At 37.4% G+C, this 18,984-nt stretch overlaps 1 protein-coding gene and 1 pseudogene across 2 annotated transcripts in view; one reads left to right on the top strand and one right to left on the bottom strand.

Annotated features, from left to right (window-relative positions):
- Positions 1–18,984, bottom strand: part of POLD3 (DNA polymerase delta 3, accessory subunit) — a 52,243-nt gene that overhangs the window by 19,111 nt on the left and 14,148 nt on the right. Inside the window, exons 4-8 of one of the 2 annotated variants that reach the window (XM_032427179.1) lie at positions 14,214–14,253; positions 12,844–12,976; positions 7,449–7,713; positions 6,035–6,107; positions 1,599–1,764 (exon numbers count right to left, since the gene is read on the bottom strand). In XM_032427179.1, the coding sequence (XP_032283070.1) occupies positions 1,599–1,764; positions 6,035–6,107; positions 7,449–7,713; positions 12,844–12,976; positions 14,214–14,253 (677 nt within the window). The remainder of the gene's footprint in view (positions 1–1,598; positions 1,765–6,034; positions 6,108–7,448; positions 7,714–12,843; positions 12,977–14,213; positions 14,254–18,984) is intronic. The other variant, XM_032427180.1, reaches the window with a different exon arrangement.
- Positions 14,959–15,871, top strand: LOC116646442 (annotated as a pseudogene).

Here is an 18,984-nt window from a genome sequence, read left to right as displayed (position 1 = left end):
TAGATGAAATAAATTCCTTTAAAAATATAACCAAAACTGGGGTGCCTGGGTAGCTCAGTCAGTTAAGTGCCTTCGGCTCGGGTCATGATCCCAGGGTCCTCAGCAGGGAGTCTGCTTCTCCCTCTGCCTCTGCCTGCACTCCCCTCTGTCAAATGAGTAAAATCTTAAAAAAAAAAAAAAAATATATATATATATATATATATATATATATATATATATATTTTAAAAAAAAACAAAACTGACCCAACAAGAACAAGAAAATTTAAATAGCTCTATTTAAAGAAACCAAATTAATAAAATAAACCTTCCCACAAAGAAAACTCTGGGTTTGGATTCACTGGTGAATTTTATCAAATCTTTAGGGAAAAAAAATAATACGTATATTACATAAACTCAGATAATAGAGAAGGAAACTACTCCTGACTAATTTTATGAAGTTAGTGTAACTTCGATACTGAAATCTGATAAAGACATTAACAGAAAAGAAAATAACTGATCTACAGACCTGACAGATGCAGCAGCAAAAAAATCCTTATAATACTAGCAAATAGAATCCAACAATTTATAAAAAGGATAATGTCTTATGACCAAAGTGAAGTTTATCTCAAGAATGCAAGGTTGGTTTAACATTTAAAAACCAACGAAGGTAAATTCACCACATTAACAGAAACACCAAATGAGCATCTCAATAAATGCAGAAAAAGCATCTGCCAAAATTCAGCACCCGTTCATAGAAAACCTCTGCAAACTAGGAAGAGAAAAAGATTGCCTCCATCTAGTAAAGGGCATCTACTAAAAACATACAGTTAACATCATACTTGGTAATGAAATACTGAATGCATTCCTGGCTATAACCATCAACAACGAGTATCTTACCCATGGGCTAGGGGACATTTTAATCTACCCGCATCACATATTCCTGGGGATAAGGCCCACTGGACAGAGCCTTGACCCTCTGAAACTTCAGCACTTTGTTGATGTTTTCTACTACAGTAGCCCCAGCCTTGCTACAGAAGTTAGGTATTTCTGGGCCTATCAGTGCTGACAGTGTCTTTAGAATTTCTTTCAACAGACTAATTCCTACCAACTATGAGGTAGTGTCTCAAATTCCTGGATCCATTTTTAACAGCTTGTGTGCTTTTTATTTTCTTTTCTAATTACATTTTACCACTTGAAAAATAAACTCATTGATATAAAAAGAAAACAAAGAACTTTTTCTCTTAAATTTGACTGGAAACAGTAACCCCTCGCCTGGCAATCTGAAATGAAAAACAGACACACAGACACAATCAGGCATACTTATGCCATGCCCACAAATTTAAAATGAAGTAAAGAAAAAAAGACAATCAATTTAGATAGATGGGGCCCAAAAAACTGGCTTTGGGCTCTAAATCATCTAAACTGGCTGATTCCACAGTTCAGTTTCACTAGATAAGCTACTGAGCTTCCTTCTCCATTTTGGTTATACAGCTGTATCCCTAAGGCATTAAGTAGGATTTAGTACTCAACTGAAAACTGCCTGCTGTCAATAAGCCCAAACAGACCTTCTCACCCCCAGCAGAGACACTCCTCCCCCACAGGCAACAAAATTTTCCTACCTTTTTTTTTCCTTCTGCTGCATCTTAACAGGCTCTGCTTTTTTGCTGGATTTCTTCAGGCCTGTAGGGGCTGCCAGGTTTGGTTCAGTGACAGACACTGGAGGTTGCTCCACTATTTTTTCTTCTTTCACTGCTTGTTCTGAATCCAAATTGACTTTAAGTTTATCTACAAAAACAGTAGAGCAGATGATATATAACTTCATCATGCAATATTAATCTATCATTCCTCTGACAGTCTACTAAGTGCCAAGTAATTTGTTAGGAGCAGGGGCTAAAGGGATAAAAAACAGTCCCTGTCCTAACAGAACTCAGGGTCTAGTCAGAGAACATGTCTCCTTTCCAACTACCACTCTAGCTCTGTTTTCATTTCTGCCTCTTGCTAATCCCTCATTATATCACAGCCCCCAGGCCAAATAATAGTAAAAGCAGGGCTTACAAAAAGCAAATACAACTTTATGAGCTAACATCTTTCTCATTTATTAGATGAGAAAATTAAGAGTCTGGGGGATAAAAGATGTTTCCCAAAGTACACAGCTTACAAATAGTGACAACAGAAATTTGTACCAAGATCTTACTTTCTATTATATTCTATATTCTTAAACCTGGATACTCTTATCATCTCACTACTTATCTTAATGATATAATTAAAAGACTAGTTTGTTATCAGAAAAGTTTGAGTCATACTGTTTTACTCTGGGTAAGTTACCTAAAAGTCAGTCTTCTCTGTAAAAACTGAAGTAATATTTATGAGACTATTTTAAGGATTAAAAGGGATTAGTATGTGAGGTTATACACAAGGTAACTTACTCCAAGGTAACACTGATAGAAAAGGTTAAGAGTCAGGATTTGAACCTAAGTCAGTTTAACTCCTCAAAATCCTTACCTCTTTCCCTACACCAAGCTGAAAAACACAAAAACAACTACTATGCTGCGCAGAGGACTAAGAAATGCAAGCAAGATGGGCCTAGCCATCTGAGAAATTACAGAAGAATAGCCTTCCTGCTATATTTAGTGACAGTTTTTTCAAGAGAAGTCACAAAATACTCTCAGAAAGCTGTAAACAGCCTGAGGCTCTTCAATAAGTAGCTTTGGTTATATGCTGTAAAATAGCTTAAGCCAGCTATAGTGTACAAAAAAACAATTGCTATCTTAGCCTTGGCCATTACACACAGCTTAGTTTAATAATTTATAAATAAAGTATATTATGTGAAAGAACAGATGATGGATAAAAATATAACACGCAATCTGTTTATACTTTATTTTTTGAAGACTTCACTGAGAATTCTGAATGGTGGAATTCACTAGAGAATTGCAGCATTCTCTCCCGCTTTTTCAAAACTGCTGTTCTCAAGTATCAGTACTTCTCAAACTTTTCCACCAATCGGAGAGTAAACATGCATCTCCAGGGGGTCCAGAATCAGTAACTGACCCTCAAAAAGCGAGTTCTCTGAAGTTGCATATATATCCTTAAAGTTTATGCAAATTTTGCATTCTGTTACAGAATTTATATCCTATTGACAGCAACTGTTTTAAAATTACAAAAAAAACGTTAACTATTTCCTACCTCCCTGTTGGGGTAAGGAAAGAGACGCTATTGCATCAAGTCTACCAATTTCAGCAAACTGATCTTAATTAAAATACCAGTGACCAAACAGATTTCAGCATCCAGAGTTTTTACTCTCTGTCTTGGTTTCACAGTATTTGAGGAACTCCTAACTCATTCACATATGCAGCTACAAGTGACCAATTAGCTGGTAAAAAGGCAGCTCACTGCAACATTTTCAGACTACGATTAAGGAAAATTTAATCTCTATTTTTTCCTTTTTATCTGAATGATCAAGTCATTTGTATCATTTGACTAATTAAAAGCATCTCCTTTTTATACTCAAGAAAATACAAAACACCTTTACAGGATACAGATGACTTCTTAATTTTGTCACCAATGCTGTAATTTTTTTCACATATAAAGCATTAAGGTTCTTGTTAATGAGATAATTTACATACCAGAAAATTCACCATTTTAAAGTGTAAAATTCAGTGGTTTTTAAAAACTGCAAACATCACCACTATCCAATTTCAGAACATTTTCATCACCCCAAAAAGGAACCCTGTACCCATTAGCAGTCACTCCCCAATCCCAACCCAGCCCATGACACTAATCTACTAATATTCTACATTCTGTCTTGATAGATTTGCCTATTCTGGACATCTTGTATAAAAAGAATTACACAATATGTGGCCTTTCCTGTCTAGCTTCTTTCATTTCACATGTTTGAAGGTTCATCCATGTTATAGCATAGGTTCATGCCTTTTTTATGGTTCAATAATATTCTATTGTGGGAGGCCTGCGTGGCTCACTCAGTTGAGCATCTGACTTCGGCTCCTGAGATCAAACCCCACATCGGGCTCCCCACTCGGCAGGGAGTCTGCTTCTCCCTCTCCCTCTGCCCCTCCCCCACTCGTGTTCTCTCTCTCCTCTCTCTCTCTCTCTAATAAATATTTTTAAAAAATAACAGTAATATTCCATTGTGTGGTTATATCACATTTTGTTTATCCATTCATCAGATGATGGACCTTTGGGTTGTTTCCACTTTTTAGCTATTATGAATAATGCTATGAACATTTGTGTACAAGTTTTTGTGTAGACATACAGTTCTAATTCACTTGAGTAGATATGTAGGAGTGGAAGTGTTGGATAATTGTTTAACTTTTTGAAATACTGCCATGCTGTTTTTAGAATAAGCACATCATTTTATATTCCTCACAGCAATGTATAAGGGTAACTGTTACACTTGCTATTGTCCAGCATTAAGTTTTAAATGCTTCAAGTCCCCACAACTCTTTCCTCCAACTCTCATTTTCATTGCAATGATCTTGTCATGTGTCAAATACAATAAAAATATTCATCATTTTATTCTAAACATTCATCCCTGAAAAAACATCTGTTAAATAAATCAACTCTAGAAGCCATTCTTTTTATTAGGTAAATATTTAATTCTTTTATTTTATCCAGTTCTCCACTCCCTCTATTACTGTTACTGTCTGCCTAGCAATTATAATCATTAACTACTTTATTCTTTGTCTGTCTCTCCTAGTAGTATATAAGGACCATGAGGGCAGAGATCTCACTTGCCTACATTTTCTCCTTTGTATCACCATGCATAATAGTTCCAAGTACACAGTAGTTGCTCAATAAATATTTCCTAAATAAACAAGTGTATACTTCTGTATAGCTTGATTTTTTTTTTTATGACTAGCAAATAGTCATGGCTTATATATTTTAGAAATAATAAAAATGTTTAAATTCACTGGTTACAAATGCACCAAAGAACAACAAATAAAACAAAACAAATGAAAATGTGGACCTAAAAGTCACCAAGAAACCACACAATCTGATTCAGTTCGGTGGCCCAGTACCAGCCATGCAGGCCAGTGACATTAGCCACCATCTATTTTCACAGAAGTTGGGAGCCCTCCTTGTGCACTCCGCCTGCAACAACACAATGTGCTTCTCAATAACCTGAAAAGTATCAAATTTTCCATCTATTTTCAGAACACAAAAACTTTTTGTGATAGCTTGTTGGCAAATAAACACTATCACTCCAAAGCCTCCTTCAACCACTAATTTAACCATCATGGGAAAGAGAATTCTGATTAATTTTGTTTGCAAAACGCCTTCCCACAAGATCTTTGTAAAATTGATGCTCCAAGAAAGTGTGCCATAATTATCCCGTGGCTCCTGAATTCTTTCTGGTATTATGCTACATACCCTCAGGGGATGTGTACTTGGTATGAGAAGTATGAAAATATGTGACTACTGGTTCTTTCCATATGAAAGAATTCTTATTTAAATAAAATTTTTAAATAAAGGCGATTTTGCTTTCTCAAAAAGTATTATTTTTAAGTGGCCACTACCTCCCGGGTCCTTCTAATTCATACTGAGGTCTAGTTCATTATCATGAGTAATCTATAAAAAATAACTCCAGAAAGCCGAAGATTTGTTTATGCAGCCCCCTGGGAGACAGGGGTAATAATTAATAATTGTCATACGAGGCGAACCTGAGCCCAGCACCTAGGATATTAACCTCAACACCATACTGTATAACCAAGCAGCCTCCCTTCTATTTTGTCACTCATTTTCAAGAGCCCTATGAAACAAATAATAAATTCTCTTTCCAAGGCAGGAAGTAAAAACAGGAGTAGTAAACCACCCTACAAGAGATCTAAACTGAACCCAGCTCACCCATAAAATCCACTGTTCCAGTGGGGTTACTTCCATTCAATATTTGGTCAGTAGACTGCAAATTTATGTTAGGATGCAGGAAGGCTGCATGATATACCAGATGGATAAAAACTGAACAAGGTGGCTTTCACCTCAAGTATGTTATTATATTAACATTCATGTATTAATCAAAGGAAGGTAAAAACATGCTTACTCATAGCAGCTTTTCCAAAAAAATTGCTCATCACATTCCCTTTCCCTGGTGCCTTGTTGCCTGTGGAAGATACCTAAAAGCAGAAAACACACGTAATTTTTTTCTAGTGTCTAAGGCTGTTCTTCAAGTAGCAGTCTTAATCTCTTCAATAGCAGGGCACACCGTCATGATGGCACAATCTCTATATAATCATGGAAAATGGGGGTGCCTGGGTGGCTCAGTCATTAAGCGTCTGCCTTCGGCTCAGGTCATGGTCCCAGGGTCCCGGGACCGATCCCCACATCGGGCTCCCTGCTCCGCGGGAAGCCTGCTTCTCCCTCTCCCACTCCCCCTGCTTGTGTTCCCTCTCTCGCTATGTCTCTCTCTGTCAAATAAATAAATAAAATCTTTAAAAAAAAAAAAAAATCATGGAAAATGTGTCGGCATTAGATATAAGAACAAATCCAGACCAGAGTATCTGATGTTTATCTCCAAAGCTTACTTGCTCATTGTTCTTACAGACTTACTATCCATGAATGTGTCTAAACTTTTGCGTATATTAAAAAACTACTTAGTTTGACAGAATTAAAACAGATCAGAGGCAGTATGGTACACACTGAGAGGGAGGGAGAACCTCCAAAACGTTACATTTGTAATAATCAGAAGTGGATTTGAACACTGGTTGCGCCACTTAATAGCAATCTGATATCCAGGCAAATCACTCAACAAGTCTAGCGCTCAGTTGAGTACACATACAAAACACAGATCTCTCCCTCACTGAACTGTTAGAGGATTTGAGCAAAGATCAAAGTATTGGCACACAGTAGTTCCATAAATGTTAGTGTTTTCCTTCCACTCCCCTTTCCTTTCCCAAAGCGGAAGTTGTAAAATCACAATGAAGGTAGTAACAATAATAACAATAATTATGCTTTTCTGGAGTATTTTTAAATAGTGTTTTAATGAGACCATTTAAGTTGCTTCAGATGAGTGAATAAAAAACTAAGGGAAGCAGCTAAAGAAAAAAACAAAAATTCATAAAACAGAACGAGAATGTTAAATATACTAAGAAGAAAGGCATACATGGTAAAGCTCAGAATATAAGATGTTCCCAAAATGACGTATTGTTAATATACAATTCCTTGAACTTTGTAATTTTCAAATGTTCTCATATGCATTATTTGGCTTGCACAACAATCTTGCAATGTGTACAGGGCCATTTTACAGGAGAATCCAAGGCTTGGTGAAAAGCATTATCGAAAGAAAAAGGACTCTTTCAGATGAAAATATCAAGAATTAAAGGATTCAGACTAAAGTACAAAAACTAGAACATATTATTATACATCAGAACATTATGTGACTAATCTACTACCATTGGAACTCTAATGCTTTTCCATTACCCATTCTGAGCTATCAAGACATATCTTTAAAGACTTACATTTGTTACCTCTTTAGTCTCTGTTTTGGTTTCCTTGTTGACATCTTGGGTTTTAGAAGCAGCTTTAGAGGCAAACATTCCCATTATCCCTTTGGGCTGCTGGAAAATCTGTTTGGAGGTAGGTAGACTATGACCATTGGTTGTCAACTCATTATTGGCTGGTGTCTCACTTGATACTTGAAGATTTGACTGCTCAAACTTTTCAGAAGACGAGGATTCAGCAGCAGCTCTGGGGACCGCAGCTGCACACTGTATGGCACTAAACCTGAGGTCACAAATGTTACATTAATTTCAAAGTCTTGCTTCTTTCACACAATACTTTCTAACTCTAATACTATTAAGTTAGAAAATTTTAGAACTAAAATGGATTTTAGAAATTATTTTGTACAAAACTCTCAAATATAAAACAAGTATTGGAGAGACACTGAGGGACTTGCCCTAGATTATACATCTAGTTAGTAATAGAACCAGGACTGGAATCTGATGTCTTCCATCGTACCATATTGAATATCTTTACTTTCTTGAACAGAGCATCTTAATTCAAAACAAAAAGAAAACACCAAAAAATAACAAAAGATTAGTAATCTCACCATCCTTGGGAAGTCAAATGATTATCTCTTGTTTTTAAAGACCTTCAACTTATAGGACTACATATGCAATAAATATTGACTGAACCAAAATTATGAGCTTTAAATATTAACAAATTTTCTGGCAACTCTCCCGGCCAGAGTGGATCATGCTTTAAAACAAGGAAGAAGCTGGGAACAAAGCCATTGGTTCGTATGACTGGTGGTCCTTCACTGTCATTTGTTAATAATTTCTAATTATACCAACTAACAGCACCAGACAAGTATGCCCAAAACCAAGTGAAATTTGGCACAGTATGCATGGCATATTAAAGGGAACATTCATCTCTTTTTCTATAATCATTGTAGATGTGCCTGTTTCACACAAATCATAGCTGTGCTTAAAGCAAAGTTCCCTCACTTTTCTTACAAAGAACAACATTTGATTTCCCCCAGTCTTTAGCTTACTGGGGGTTGCTGAGAGCTCCTTGGATGTAGGGAAGGGCATTATTCATCTTTTGTATTTTAGGTATGCAGTATGAGACCTGGCACACAGAAATACTAGTGAAAGAATGATAACTGAAGTCCCTGGAAGTGAAGACTTCTGGTTTCCCTCTCTTGGGATAGGAGAAGATGGAGGTTAAGAAAGAAACGATGTGGTAATAGTAATTACCTAGGAGATCAACCAGGCACAACTTCAACATTAACTGCTAGAATAACTAGCCTAAGAAAAAAGTCTCTGATAAATCCTTTAATTTCAGAAGTAACTTTAGACTGAACAGCCTCAAACCTAGAGTGTATAGCTCCAAAAATCTTCTACTGATTTACTACGGTCCACTTCAGAAAACCCCACACTAACACAGATATTTTGTGCATCAGAGTTAAGAAGAGACGGAAATAATTTCCTTTCACCCACTAGTCTTCCTCTCTAGCCTTGCAGTGCTTCCATGTACAAGGAAAAGAGCAATGTTTATTTCATTGTCAACATCTAAAGTTGGCCCTGAGAAAATTCTTTCTCCGTTTGGTCTACATTCCACACCTTAGGGTCAGGACCAGAAACTGGCAATAAGGAAGAGACCAAGTTAGGCTGGGAACATGTCCGAAGAGAGAAGAATCTGCTCAGTCCTAAAATTTCAATTTTCTTCCTGTCATAGCACTTCTTAAAACACACGAAACAATGAGTCAGATCTCAGCTGGCCCATAATTCTCAGGACCAAATACAAACTTCTTTATTGGAGATAAATTCTTCACATTTCTACCCACGATACTTTAAATATTTAAGTAAAGTTTCATTAAAGTGCTTCCTATTGCCACATTTCTACTTGCCATGTTTACTTTAGTGGTCCCTGAGCAAATTTCATTTTGAACTTTTGAGTCACCTTTATTCCTGTTTACTTACTTAATCAGATACAACAGAAGAACTGATTTTTAGAGCTTCACATGCCATAAGTACATTTAAATATAGGTTATTTTTGGAATCTAATAATGTAATTTACATAAACATATCAGGGTATTCATCTTTTCTTATGATCCTTCCCTAAAAAACACCACTTATAAATGATGACTCTTTAGCTATGTAATTATATTTATTTATTTAATAAATATTTGTATGCCTATTATACCTAAGGTTTTGAGCTGTAGAATAAAAGAACTATTGCCTATCATTAATTCACTCAGTAATTACTTATTGAATGCTTACCATTTGCTAGGCACCATTATGGGTACAAAATAGACACAATTCCTATTCTCATGGAACTTCCAGAAACTATGTTTGGAAAGTCTGTATCTATTTCATCTCAAGGACCTGGTTCTATGAGTTATCCCATCTTCCCCAGTAGTTTCAACCATTTCTTCTTTTATGGCTCTTTCCTAACAGTACAAGTTCAAGGCATTCTCAACTTTAAAAGTGGATAGACCCTCCCTTAGTCTCAATTCCTCTTTAGCTACCTCTCTTTTTCCTCCATTTTACAGTCAAATTTCCTGGAAAGAGTTTTTCATATTTGCTGTCTCACTTTCTCATGCTCCCATTTACTCAGTTGACCAGAATCCAGTCACTCCACTGAAAACCCTCTTAACACTAAATCCAACGAACACTTTTCAGTTCCTATTTTACTTAGCTTCTCAGCAAGGTATGACATTGTCAATCAGTCCCTCCTTGAAACTCTTTCCTTAGCTTTTAGAACCCCATATACTCTTGTGATTTTCCTCTCATCTCTGGTTGCTCCCATTTAGGCTCCTCTTCTCTTGCCATCCCTTGAAAAATGGCTGTCATTTAAATAGTGCTTACTATGTGCCAAGCACCGTTCTAAGTGTTTTTTGTTTTGTTTTGTTTTTTAAGATTTTATTTATTTGACAGAGAGAGACAGCGAGAGAGGGAACACAAGCAGCGGGAGTGAGAGAGGGAGAAGCAGGCTTCCCACGGAGCAGGGAGCCCGATGCGGGGCTCGATCCCAGGACCCTGGGACCATAACCTGAGCCGAAGGCAGATGCTTAACGACTGAGCCACCTAGGCGCCCCCCATTCTAAGTGTTTTATATATATTCATTAATTTATTCCTTGACAGCCCTTTGAGGTTGGTACACCTTTGTTAGCTTCATTTTACTGAGGAGGAAGTTGAGGCACAGAGAGGTTAAATAATTTGCTCAAAGTATATAGCTAGTAATTGTGGCCTAGAGTTTGACTTTCTGCCCTCTTTCATTCTATACATTCTCTCTGCATGACTGTATCTACTGCTGTGGCTCAATTAGCTATTTTCTCTGATTCACAAATCTCTATCTTCAAGCCAGATTTCTCTCCTTGACTCTATACTACTGCATGGACATCTCCGCTTGGACTCCCCACAGGCTTCCCAAACTCAACATGTCCAAACCCAATTTATCGTTTTCCCTTCTCTCCCCAAGCCTACTCCTTCCCACATATTCCCTTTCTTAGTGATGACACCATCACACATCCAGACACATGACCACCATCCTTAACACTATGAACACCCCCACCCCATACACACACACATCTGGTCCCCAAGCATTACAAAATCCAGGTTTTGACAGCATGACTCTTTTAACCTTCATACGACTTCACCCCCAACACCACTATTACACTTCAGGTAACTGTCATCTCCACCCCGAATCACTACATTTCTCCTCACTGATGTCTTTGTCTCCCAATTATTCAGTCCCTTCTGATCTTGTTCACCATTGCAGCCAAGTGATCTTTTTTTTAAGATTTATTCATTCAAGGGCACCTGGGTGGCTCAGATGGTTAAGCGTCTGCCTTCGGCTCAGGTCATGATCTCAGGGTCCTGGGATTGAGTCCTGCATCGGGCTCCTTGCTTAGCAGGGAGCCTGCTTCTCCCTCTGCCTGGCACTCCCCCTGCTTGTACTCTCCCTCTCTCTCTCTCTCTCTCTCTCTGGCAAATAAATAAATAAATAATAAATAAATAAATAAATAAAAGATTTATTCATTCATTCATTCATTCAAAAATAGAGAGCACGTACATGAACACAGGGAGGTGGAGAGGGAGAGAGAATCTCAAGCAGACTCCCTGCTGAGCACAGAGCCCAACACAGGGTTCAATTCCACGACCCTGAGATCATGACCTGAGCCAAAATCAAGAGTCAGATGCTTAACTACCCAGGCACCCCCAAGTGATCTTTCTGTAATGCAATTTTGATCATTTTACTCATCTGCTTCAAAATCTTCAGTGGCACCCCAGTACCCTCAGAATAAAGTCTAAACTCCTTATCCTAGCGGTCAAAGCATATAATCTGACACCTACTTCCGTCTTATAGCTCATTATTTCCTACCTCTCACTCTAAGTTCCCGCCACAGAAAATGACTGTGGTCCCACACAAGCACCAGGTTTTCTCCCAGCTCTGTCCTTACTTTCCTACTTCTCCTTTGACTGGCTACTTCTACTCAGGCCTTCAGGCCTCAGCTTAGCTGCCACGCCTCCAGGAAGCCTTCTCTCTTTTGCCTCCTCACTCAAAAATGGGGGATGAATGCTCCCCCAAACATCCTCCCACAGTATTACTCCTATTAGAGCATTGTCACACTATACTATAATTGCCTCCCTTAGGACCATGAGTTCTATAAGCAGGTACTGGGCCATATTCACTCTACAGTGTGTGGCATGGCATAGGTACTTATTAGATCTTTGTAGAATGAATTCAAATGATCTCACTTAGTACCTGTCAAAGTAGTAAGTGCTTAATATGTCTGGGGAACTGACCTGAACCTTCAATACAACCCCACAAAGTAGGCATTATTATATCTAATTTAAAAATGAAAAAGCCAAAGCTCGAAAGAGTTTAAGTAATTTGTCCAAAACCACCAGGCTATTAAGCAGCAAAGCCGCAACACAAGCCTGTGCATTACAGTCCATCACCTCACTGAAAATGATACAAAGGATACAAAAGATGAACAACACCTGATCCTGGCTGTGGAAGATCAAATGCTTTTGGATGGAAGGTAGAGGGATAACAAATTAGAAATAGTTTTTGAAGGACATCTGAACTGGTTCTTGAAAAATGGGTGGGATTTAGACAAGCAGAGACTGCGGTAAGGGAGTAATGAGGGGGCACAACAAACCTTTCGGTGGCAGTGACAGGATAAATACATGAGGAATGGATTTATGGGGAGTCCACTGGGGTTTTCAGTATGGGCTGCTATTTTTCACCTTATGATGTACTAATAAAACCAGGCATGTGTCTTACTGCAAGATAAATGGGGTTTTACTAGACTTGGCATTCACTCTTAAGAGGCAGCCACTGTGTAAACATCTTACAAAATCAATTCGTAAAGAAGCCCACAAGGAACATTAAGGAGCTCACTTGCTGCAGTTCTGCAAGTTGCTTTTAAGGATGTCATAGTCCGTATTGAACAGAGGCCCACTGTCCTTTAGCATAGCTTTCTGGATGCTGTACACATGGATGCTGGCAGTCACCGCTAGCTTGGACTTCACTGCTACAAGTCAACAGGAAAAGCAGTCTGTTAATACACAAACTTCATAGCATGTGGGGACTTGAACAAGAAACCCTTCTGCATTAAAACCATTTGCAATCTGTGGTGGTCCAAAAGCTCTAAAAGGCCGAAGAGTCACATACACAGTACAACATCAACTCTTCTGTCTATAACTGGGACATCATGACAAGGTAGGTGGTGGTGAGTCAGTTCTAAGTACAACACCTGTGAGGGTATCACTCATCCAGTGGACTTTCAGTAAACATTAATGAATGATTGATGATGACTATATATTCTTTATTTTTTTCAATCAGGGAAGAATCTTACACTCTAGTATATAATTAAAGAATAATTTCTATCTGAGAAGACTCAATTATATAATTCAATTTTTGTGCAGAGAAAGCAACTATAACAAAAATACTACTAGCCAGCTAAGTCTGCAGAAAAAAAACCACAAAAGAACATCACAAGAACAAATGTTAGATTCCACGAAGAAAGGGACTGTGACTGAGTCTCCAGCACCTACCACAGAGTTTGACAGAGTAAATACTCATTATGTATCTACTGAATGAATAAATCTCACTTTGGCCACCACTGTGGGAATTCAGAAAGACAAAAGTGGACATCTCCACTACCCTGAATCCCTCAGAGTTATTTTGTAAGAAAACGATGCCAATGGCAGGAGTCTTTGTATACAAAGTACAACAGTGCAGGTTTCATCTTGAGACATATGTCCAGATCATGTGGACCCTGTTACAAAATTCCTTTGAACTGGATTTTTAAATAATAAAACCGTAATATTAATAGCCTTTAAATGGAAAGATAAATTTAATTTAGAAGTTATATTAAGTCTTTCTGAGTTTAGAAAAGCATTCTTTAATTTTCTTCCTAAAAAATTGTTAGGGAACACAACACAGTATTTAGAGACTACTGTCTTTTTCCAGTTCATGAGCTGTTCCATATGGTATTCATGATAGTTTTTTGCATGAATGACATGAGTTTTGAAATCCTGTAATAAAAGTGCTTTGTAAATGTCAGCAGCTATTGGTCTTAAAAATGGAAAGTTAGGCAGAGGTGGTATCCTATTTTAACATGTTTCAGAAACTACTAATAAAAGGAATATTCAGCTTTTCAGTTAAATAGCTAAATATATTGTATGCAGATGCTAGGGGCAGATTTTTTACGGTACCTACATTGATGCCGTAAGAGGAAAATCTTGCTAAATCGCTAAAACACTTACCTTCCAATTTATCTTCTCTCACTACTGCAACCTTGTGGCACTGTAAGGAAATAACACTTCATTAGTGTTTAAAGCAGTAATACAACTTGCAATTTTAAAGTTCATTTGCTGGTAATTCAATTACACTTGGATGTGAAATTAGGAACATCGGGTACCCCTAAAAATTCTGTGTACAGGGGCACCTGGGTGGCTCAGTCAGTTCAGCATCTGACTCTTGGTTTCAGCTCAGGTCATGATCTCAGGGTTGTGGGATCCAGCGGGGCATCAGAATCTGCTTGTCCCTCTCCCTCCCCTTCTGCCCTCCCCCCAAAACAAACAAACAAATAAATAAATAAATAAATATGTTTTTTTAAAAATCTGTGCACAGGGGCTCCTGGGTGGCTCAATCGGTTAAGCGTCTGCCTTCAGCTCAGTTCATGATCCCGAAGTCCCAGGATCGAGCCCCATGTTGGGCTCCCTGCTCAGTGGGAAGTCTGCTTCTCCCTCTCCCTCTACTCCTACCTCACTCATGCGTGTGTGTGTGTGTGTGTGTGTGTGTGTGTGTGTGGGTACGCGTGCGCATGCGCGCGCGCACATGCGCTCTCTAACAAATAAATAAAATCTTTAAAAAAAATCTGTGTACAGTTTAATAAAGTCAGACTTATTTTTAACTTCTTTAGTTTAAAATTTCTCCATCTGCGTAAGAAAAGTGATAGAATATACATATCAATACAATTAAAAACCAAACAAAAGGCAGCCGCCAGCTCACAGTGCTGCCAGCCCACAGAAGGGGGTGAGTGTGCAGCAAGGCCAAAGCCCCGCTATCTGTGGGGTCCAGGCCCACTGAACACAGTGATCATGGTGGCACTGAGCTCAGGCAAGGTGTGTCATAGCACATCACCAATACTCCGAGCTGAAGCACCTCTCCAGCAGGGACCCAGTCTGAAACAGGCTTGGGGCACAGAAATTGGCGTGTTAGCCAAGACTTTCACTGAACAAGGGAAGCTCATTTTGGACGTCATGACTCTGCTTGGCCCTTCATGAGCTGAAAAATCTCACCCAATATAGCTGGCTATTGCGTAGTTTTCCAAGGCACTTTCACAGGCAGAAGCCCTGGATAGTTTATCAGATAGAGTGATTAATCTGAACATGCCCTTCAAGGTCATGAAGCAACATCCACTTGCTAAATTCATCCACCTCACCACCAAGTCTACAACATCAAATTCGACTCTCCCAAAACTACGGGCCTTGGTGATCTGACTGGAAAGCCTCTCATCCAGTGTGAGAGTAACAGATGAGAGATGGTTCTCAAGAGATTGAAGGCTTACAAAGCCCAAACAGAGCTGGTCCTGGAATATTACCTACCAGACAAAAAGAAACATTCTCCAGAACAGAAACCAACAAGATCTGGCCCTTTGTGTATGCCTTCCTACAAACAAAAGTTCAACAAATAAACCAGAAAATATCAGTTACTTCATGAGGAAAACTGCATTTACCTAGTAAGATGAGCAGAAGCTCCTCATCCATGCATTTAGAAGCTCCTTGTCCTAAGACTGGCATCTATGAATTCTTTGAAAATTATATTAGTTTCATTTCTACTGATTTTATCTGGAAATTAAGGATGTGCCAAATGAGTCAGATATGAAGATTCATCTTTTGAAATCATCTAGTGTGTTTTATTCAGTTATCTTCTATGGGGGTGCAACTGAAAAACATCAGAAATGTCTGAACTTCAAAAAAAATATTTTATAATATTTAATAATTAAAATTGGTAGTGACCTAACATTTGTTCAGAAGAGTAAGTGGTTGATAGATTTTCCTTATTTTCTGGAAAAGAAACAAAAAAATTCCATGTCATTTGGGGAAAGTATCTCATCAGAGGCTTTTTGCATAGACTGACACCAAAAAAGACATCTTTAGCACTGTGGTATATGGCTCTGTGAGACACTAGGTCTATAAAATTCCAGGAAAAAAACCAACTGGATTTAGAGATTAGTTGCAGGATGCAAATTCACCGCTGCCTTTACCTAAGACACTTCTTTTTTTCTTTTTTTTTTTTGAGAGACAGCTCAAGTGAGCAAGTGAGCGAGCAGAGGGGCGGGGCAGGGAAGAAGGTCCCCAAGCAGACTCCCTGCTGAGCACAGAGCCCAAATCAGGGCTCAGCCTCACAAACCATGAGATCACAACCTGAACTGAAATTGAGAGTCAGACACCTAACTGACTGAGCCATCCAGCGCCCCTACACTAAGACATTTATAAATTAGCCATATATGCTGAATTTATTTTGTTGTTAAACTTACCTTGTTTACTCAGAATTTTCAATTTGTTATAAAAATGTATTAATTAGCACATAGGAAAATTTATTTTTTAGGAAAAAAATAGGAAAAAAAGGAAAAAAAGGAAAAAAAGATTTTTCGAGAATACACATGCTCTGAGGGACATGATTTATGTTAGAAATTGACGTAAGTTCTTGCAAAAACACCCGAGTCGAATTTTCAACAGAAAATGTAATTAAAGTCTTATGTTTTCAGATGTTATTCAGTTTAGAAATGTGTGCTTTAGGATCGACTTGTTAGTTTTGCTTTTTAATCAAAATGTAAGATCTGCCTTGATGAGTAACAAATTAAAGTACAAAAAAAAAGAATAAAAGAAAACCCATGACACTAGTAAAGCAAGCATACTTTATCATCAGGAAATAGAAATAGATCAGGTATGCTTGGGGAAAATTCCCTTGATATATATAACAATTATAATTAGCAAAAAAATAATTAAAAGGATTTACATGACAGGTTAAAAAAGACCAAGAAATATCTGAGTTTGCTGAATGAGTTCTTTATTCCTAATCAAAGAAGTTAACACCTGCTTGTGTTCACTGTCATAGTTACATCCACTGTTATCTGGCAGGAAAAACCTTTACCAGCGAGTATAATCTGAATAGCCATATTAAAATGAAAATGCTTTGATTCCTTAGTGGGGCAACAAAGATGCCTGCTGATGTCCTGTGGCCTGGTAGGAAGAATGGGGCAATACGAGAGCTGGAGGAGAAACACAACTCTTCCGTGGCATATTTACTCTTACTTTACTTGGTGCTATATCAAATGAAACAAGTCCTTGTACACGCTGTTATTAACTGCCTTTGAAAATTTAGCCCATTTTATTCTGGGCACTTAAAATATGAATGCCAGGGAGCAGTTCTTATGTATTTTGTGTGTATGGGGGGGGGGGAAGGACTTATTTTCCTTTCTTTTGATTTTTAAAAATTCGATGTTGGTCTTTCAAAATGAACCAAGGCTTTTAAGAAGGATTATAGTAAACATTTCATTCTTTACAAAATTTTCTATAAATGTTTATTACATGCTTTCTAAAAATGTTGTGAACTACTGAACTTATTATCACTAGGTTATCTGGCATACATTAGTATTAATGTATTAGAATAAAACTAAATTTTAGAACTGCGAAAACAAACACAAAAAGCAAACACAGCATCTCAAATAGTGTGAGTAAAAGAGAACTTCTTAGTAAGTGATATAATAAGAATTAATGTATAATCATATAGAACCAAATAAAAACTGGATCTGTCTCTCACAGATTTGGAATACACTCTAAATCAAGCAAAGATTTAAATATAAAGAATGAAACCATATATATATCATAAGAAAATATGGGTGAATTCTTCTATAAATGGATAAATGTAAACTGATATAATCTGAGAATAAGGAAAGGTTTCCTAACTATAAACAGTAAGAATTAATTTAAATAATACAAAAAAACTAGCAAATATACAACTTTTGAATGACAAAAATAAACTTAAAGCACAAAGTACAAAGACAAATGATAAAATGGAAAAAATACCTGCAATTCATATCACCAAGAGTTAATACATAGCTTCTAAAATAGAGAAAGACACTCCTTTAGAAAAATAGGCAAAAGGTATGAACAGACAGTGCACAGAAAAAGAAATGCAACTGACCCTGAAACAGATAACAACATGCATTGTGTGGAGAAGGGGACTCTCACACATTACTGGTGGGAATAAAAAATGGAGAGGGATTTGGCAATTACCCAATGCAGTACATACACATCTTCGGAATCCTAGGAAATGTAACTCTAAAAGTGGCAAAAATATACAAAACACATATTTACTATAACACTATCTGTAATGGCCAAATGCTGTAAATGACTCAAAAAACTATCAAAAAGGGACTGCTGAAAAAGCTAAAGTAGATCAATGTAGGATCAGGTGGCTGTAATAAGGAATGAGGAATATTTCCTGTAACTGCTATGGAGTGATGTTCAGGATCTACAGTTAAGTAAAAGAACAAAGTGTAAATAGGGTATATAGTATGAAAACTTTTATCTAAGAAAAGGGGTAATATGAATATATATTTGAATATATGAAAAATGTATACAACAAAAATGGAAGGAGAAGCAGAATCTATTAAAGTAGCTACCTGTAAGGAAAAGTGGGGAACCCAAAAATTGAAAGTAGGAAAAGATTTGAATTTAACTACGTACTGAGCTGGTGGCTTAACCACAGAGAGGAGTTATTGCAAGTAACTAAAACACGGGCTAATTGTGCATCCCTAGTAAGATATATCCTACAGACAAAAGGAACTGCAAAGAAATCTTAAACTGTTTCCAGTAAACATATTATTAGTAAAAATAGTAGTTCTGCTTTTCTAAATCTGGTATGTCTGGCTAAAGCAAATACATATTTATGAATAATGTTAGGAACTACCAAAATTTACAACGTAAGAGAAAAAAGCAGTATAAAATCAAGCAAGTTAAAAAA

This window comes from Phoca vitulina, unplaced genomic scaffold, assembly GCF_004348235.1.
Source record: "Phoca vitulina isolate PV1807 unplaced genomic scaffold, GSC_HSeal_1.0 scaffold36, whole genome shotgun sequence".
Taxonomy (NCBI): domain Eukaryota; kingdom Metazoa; phylum Chordata; class Mammalia; order Carnivora; family Phocidae; genus Phoca; species Phoca vitulina.
Note: the sequence above shows the minus strand (reverse complement) of the source record. Positions and strands in the feature narration are given on the sequence as shown.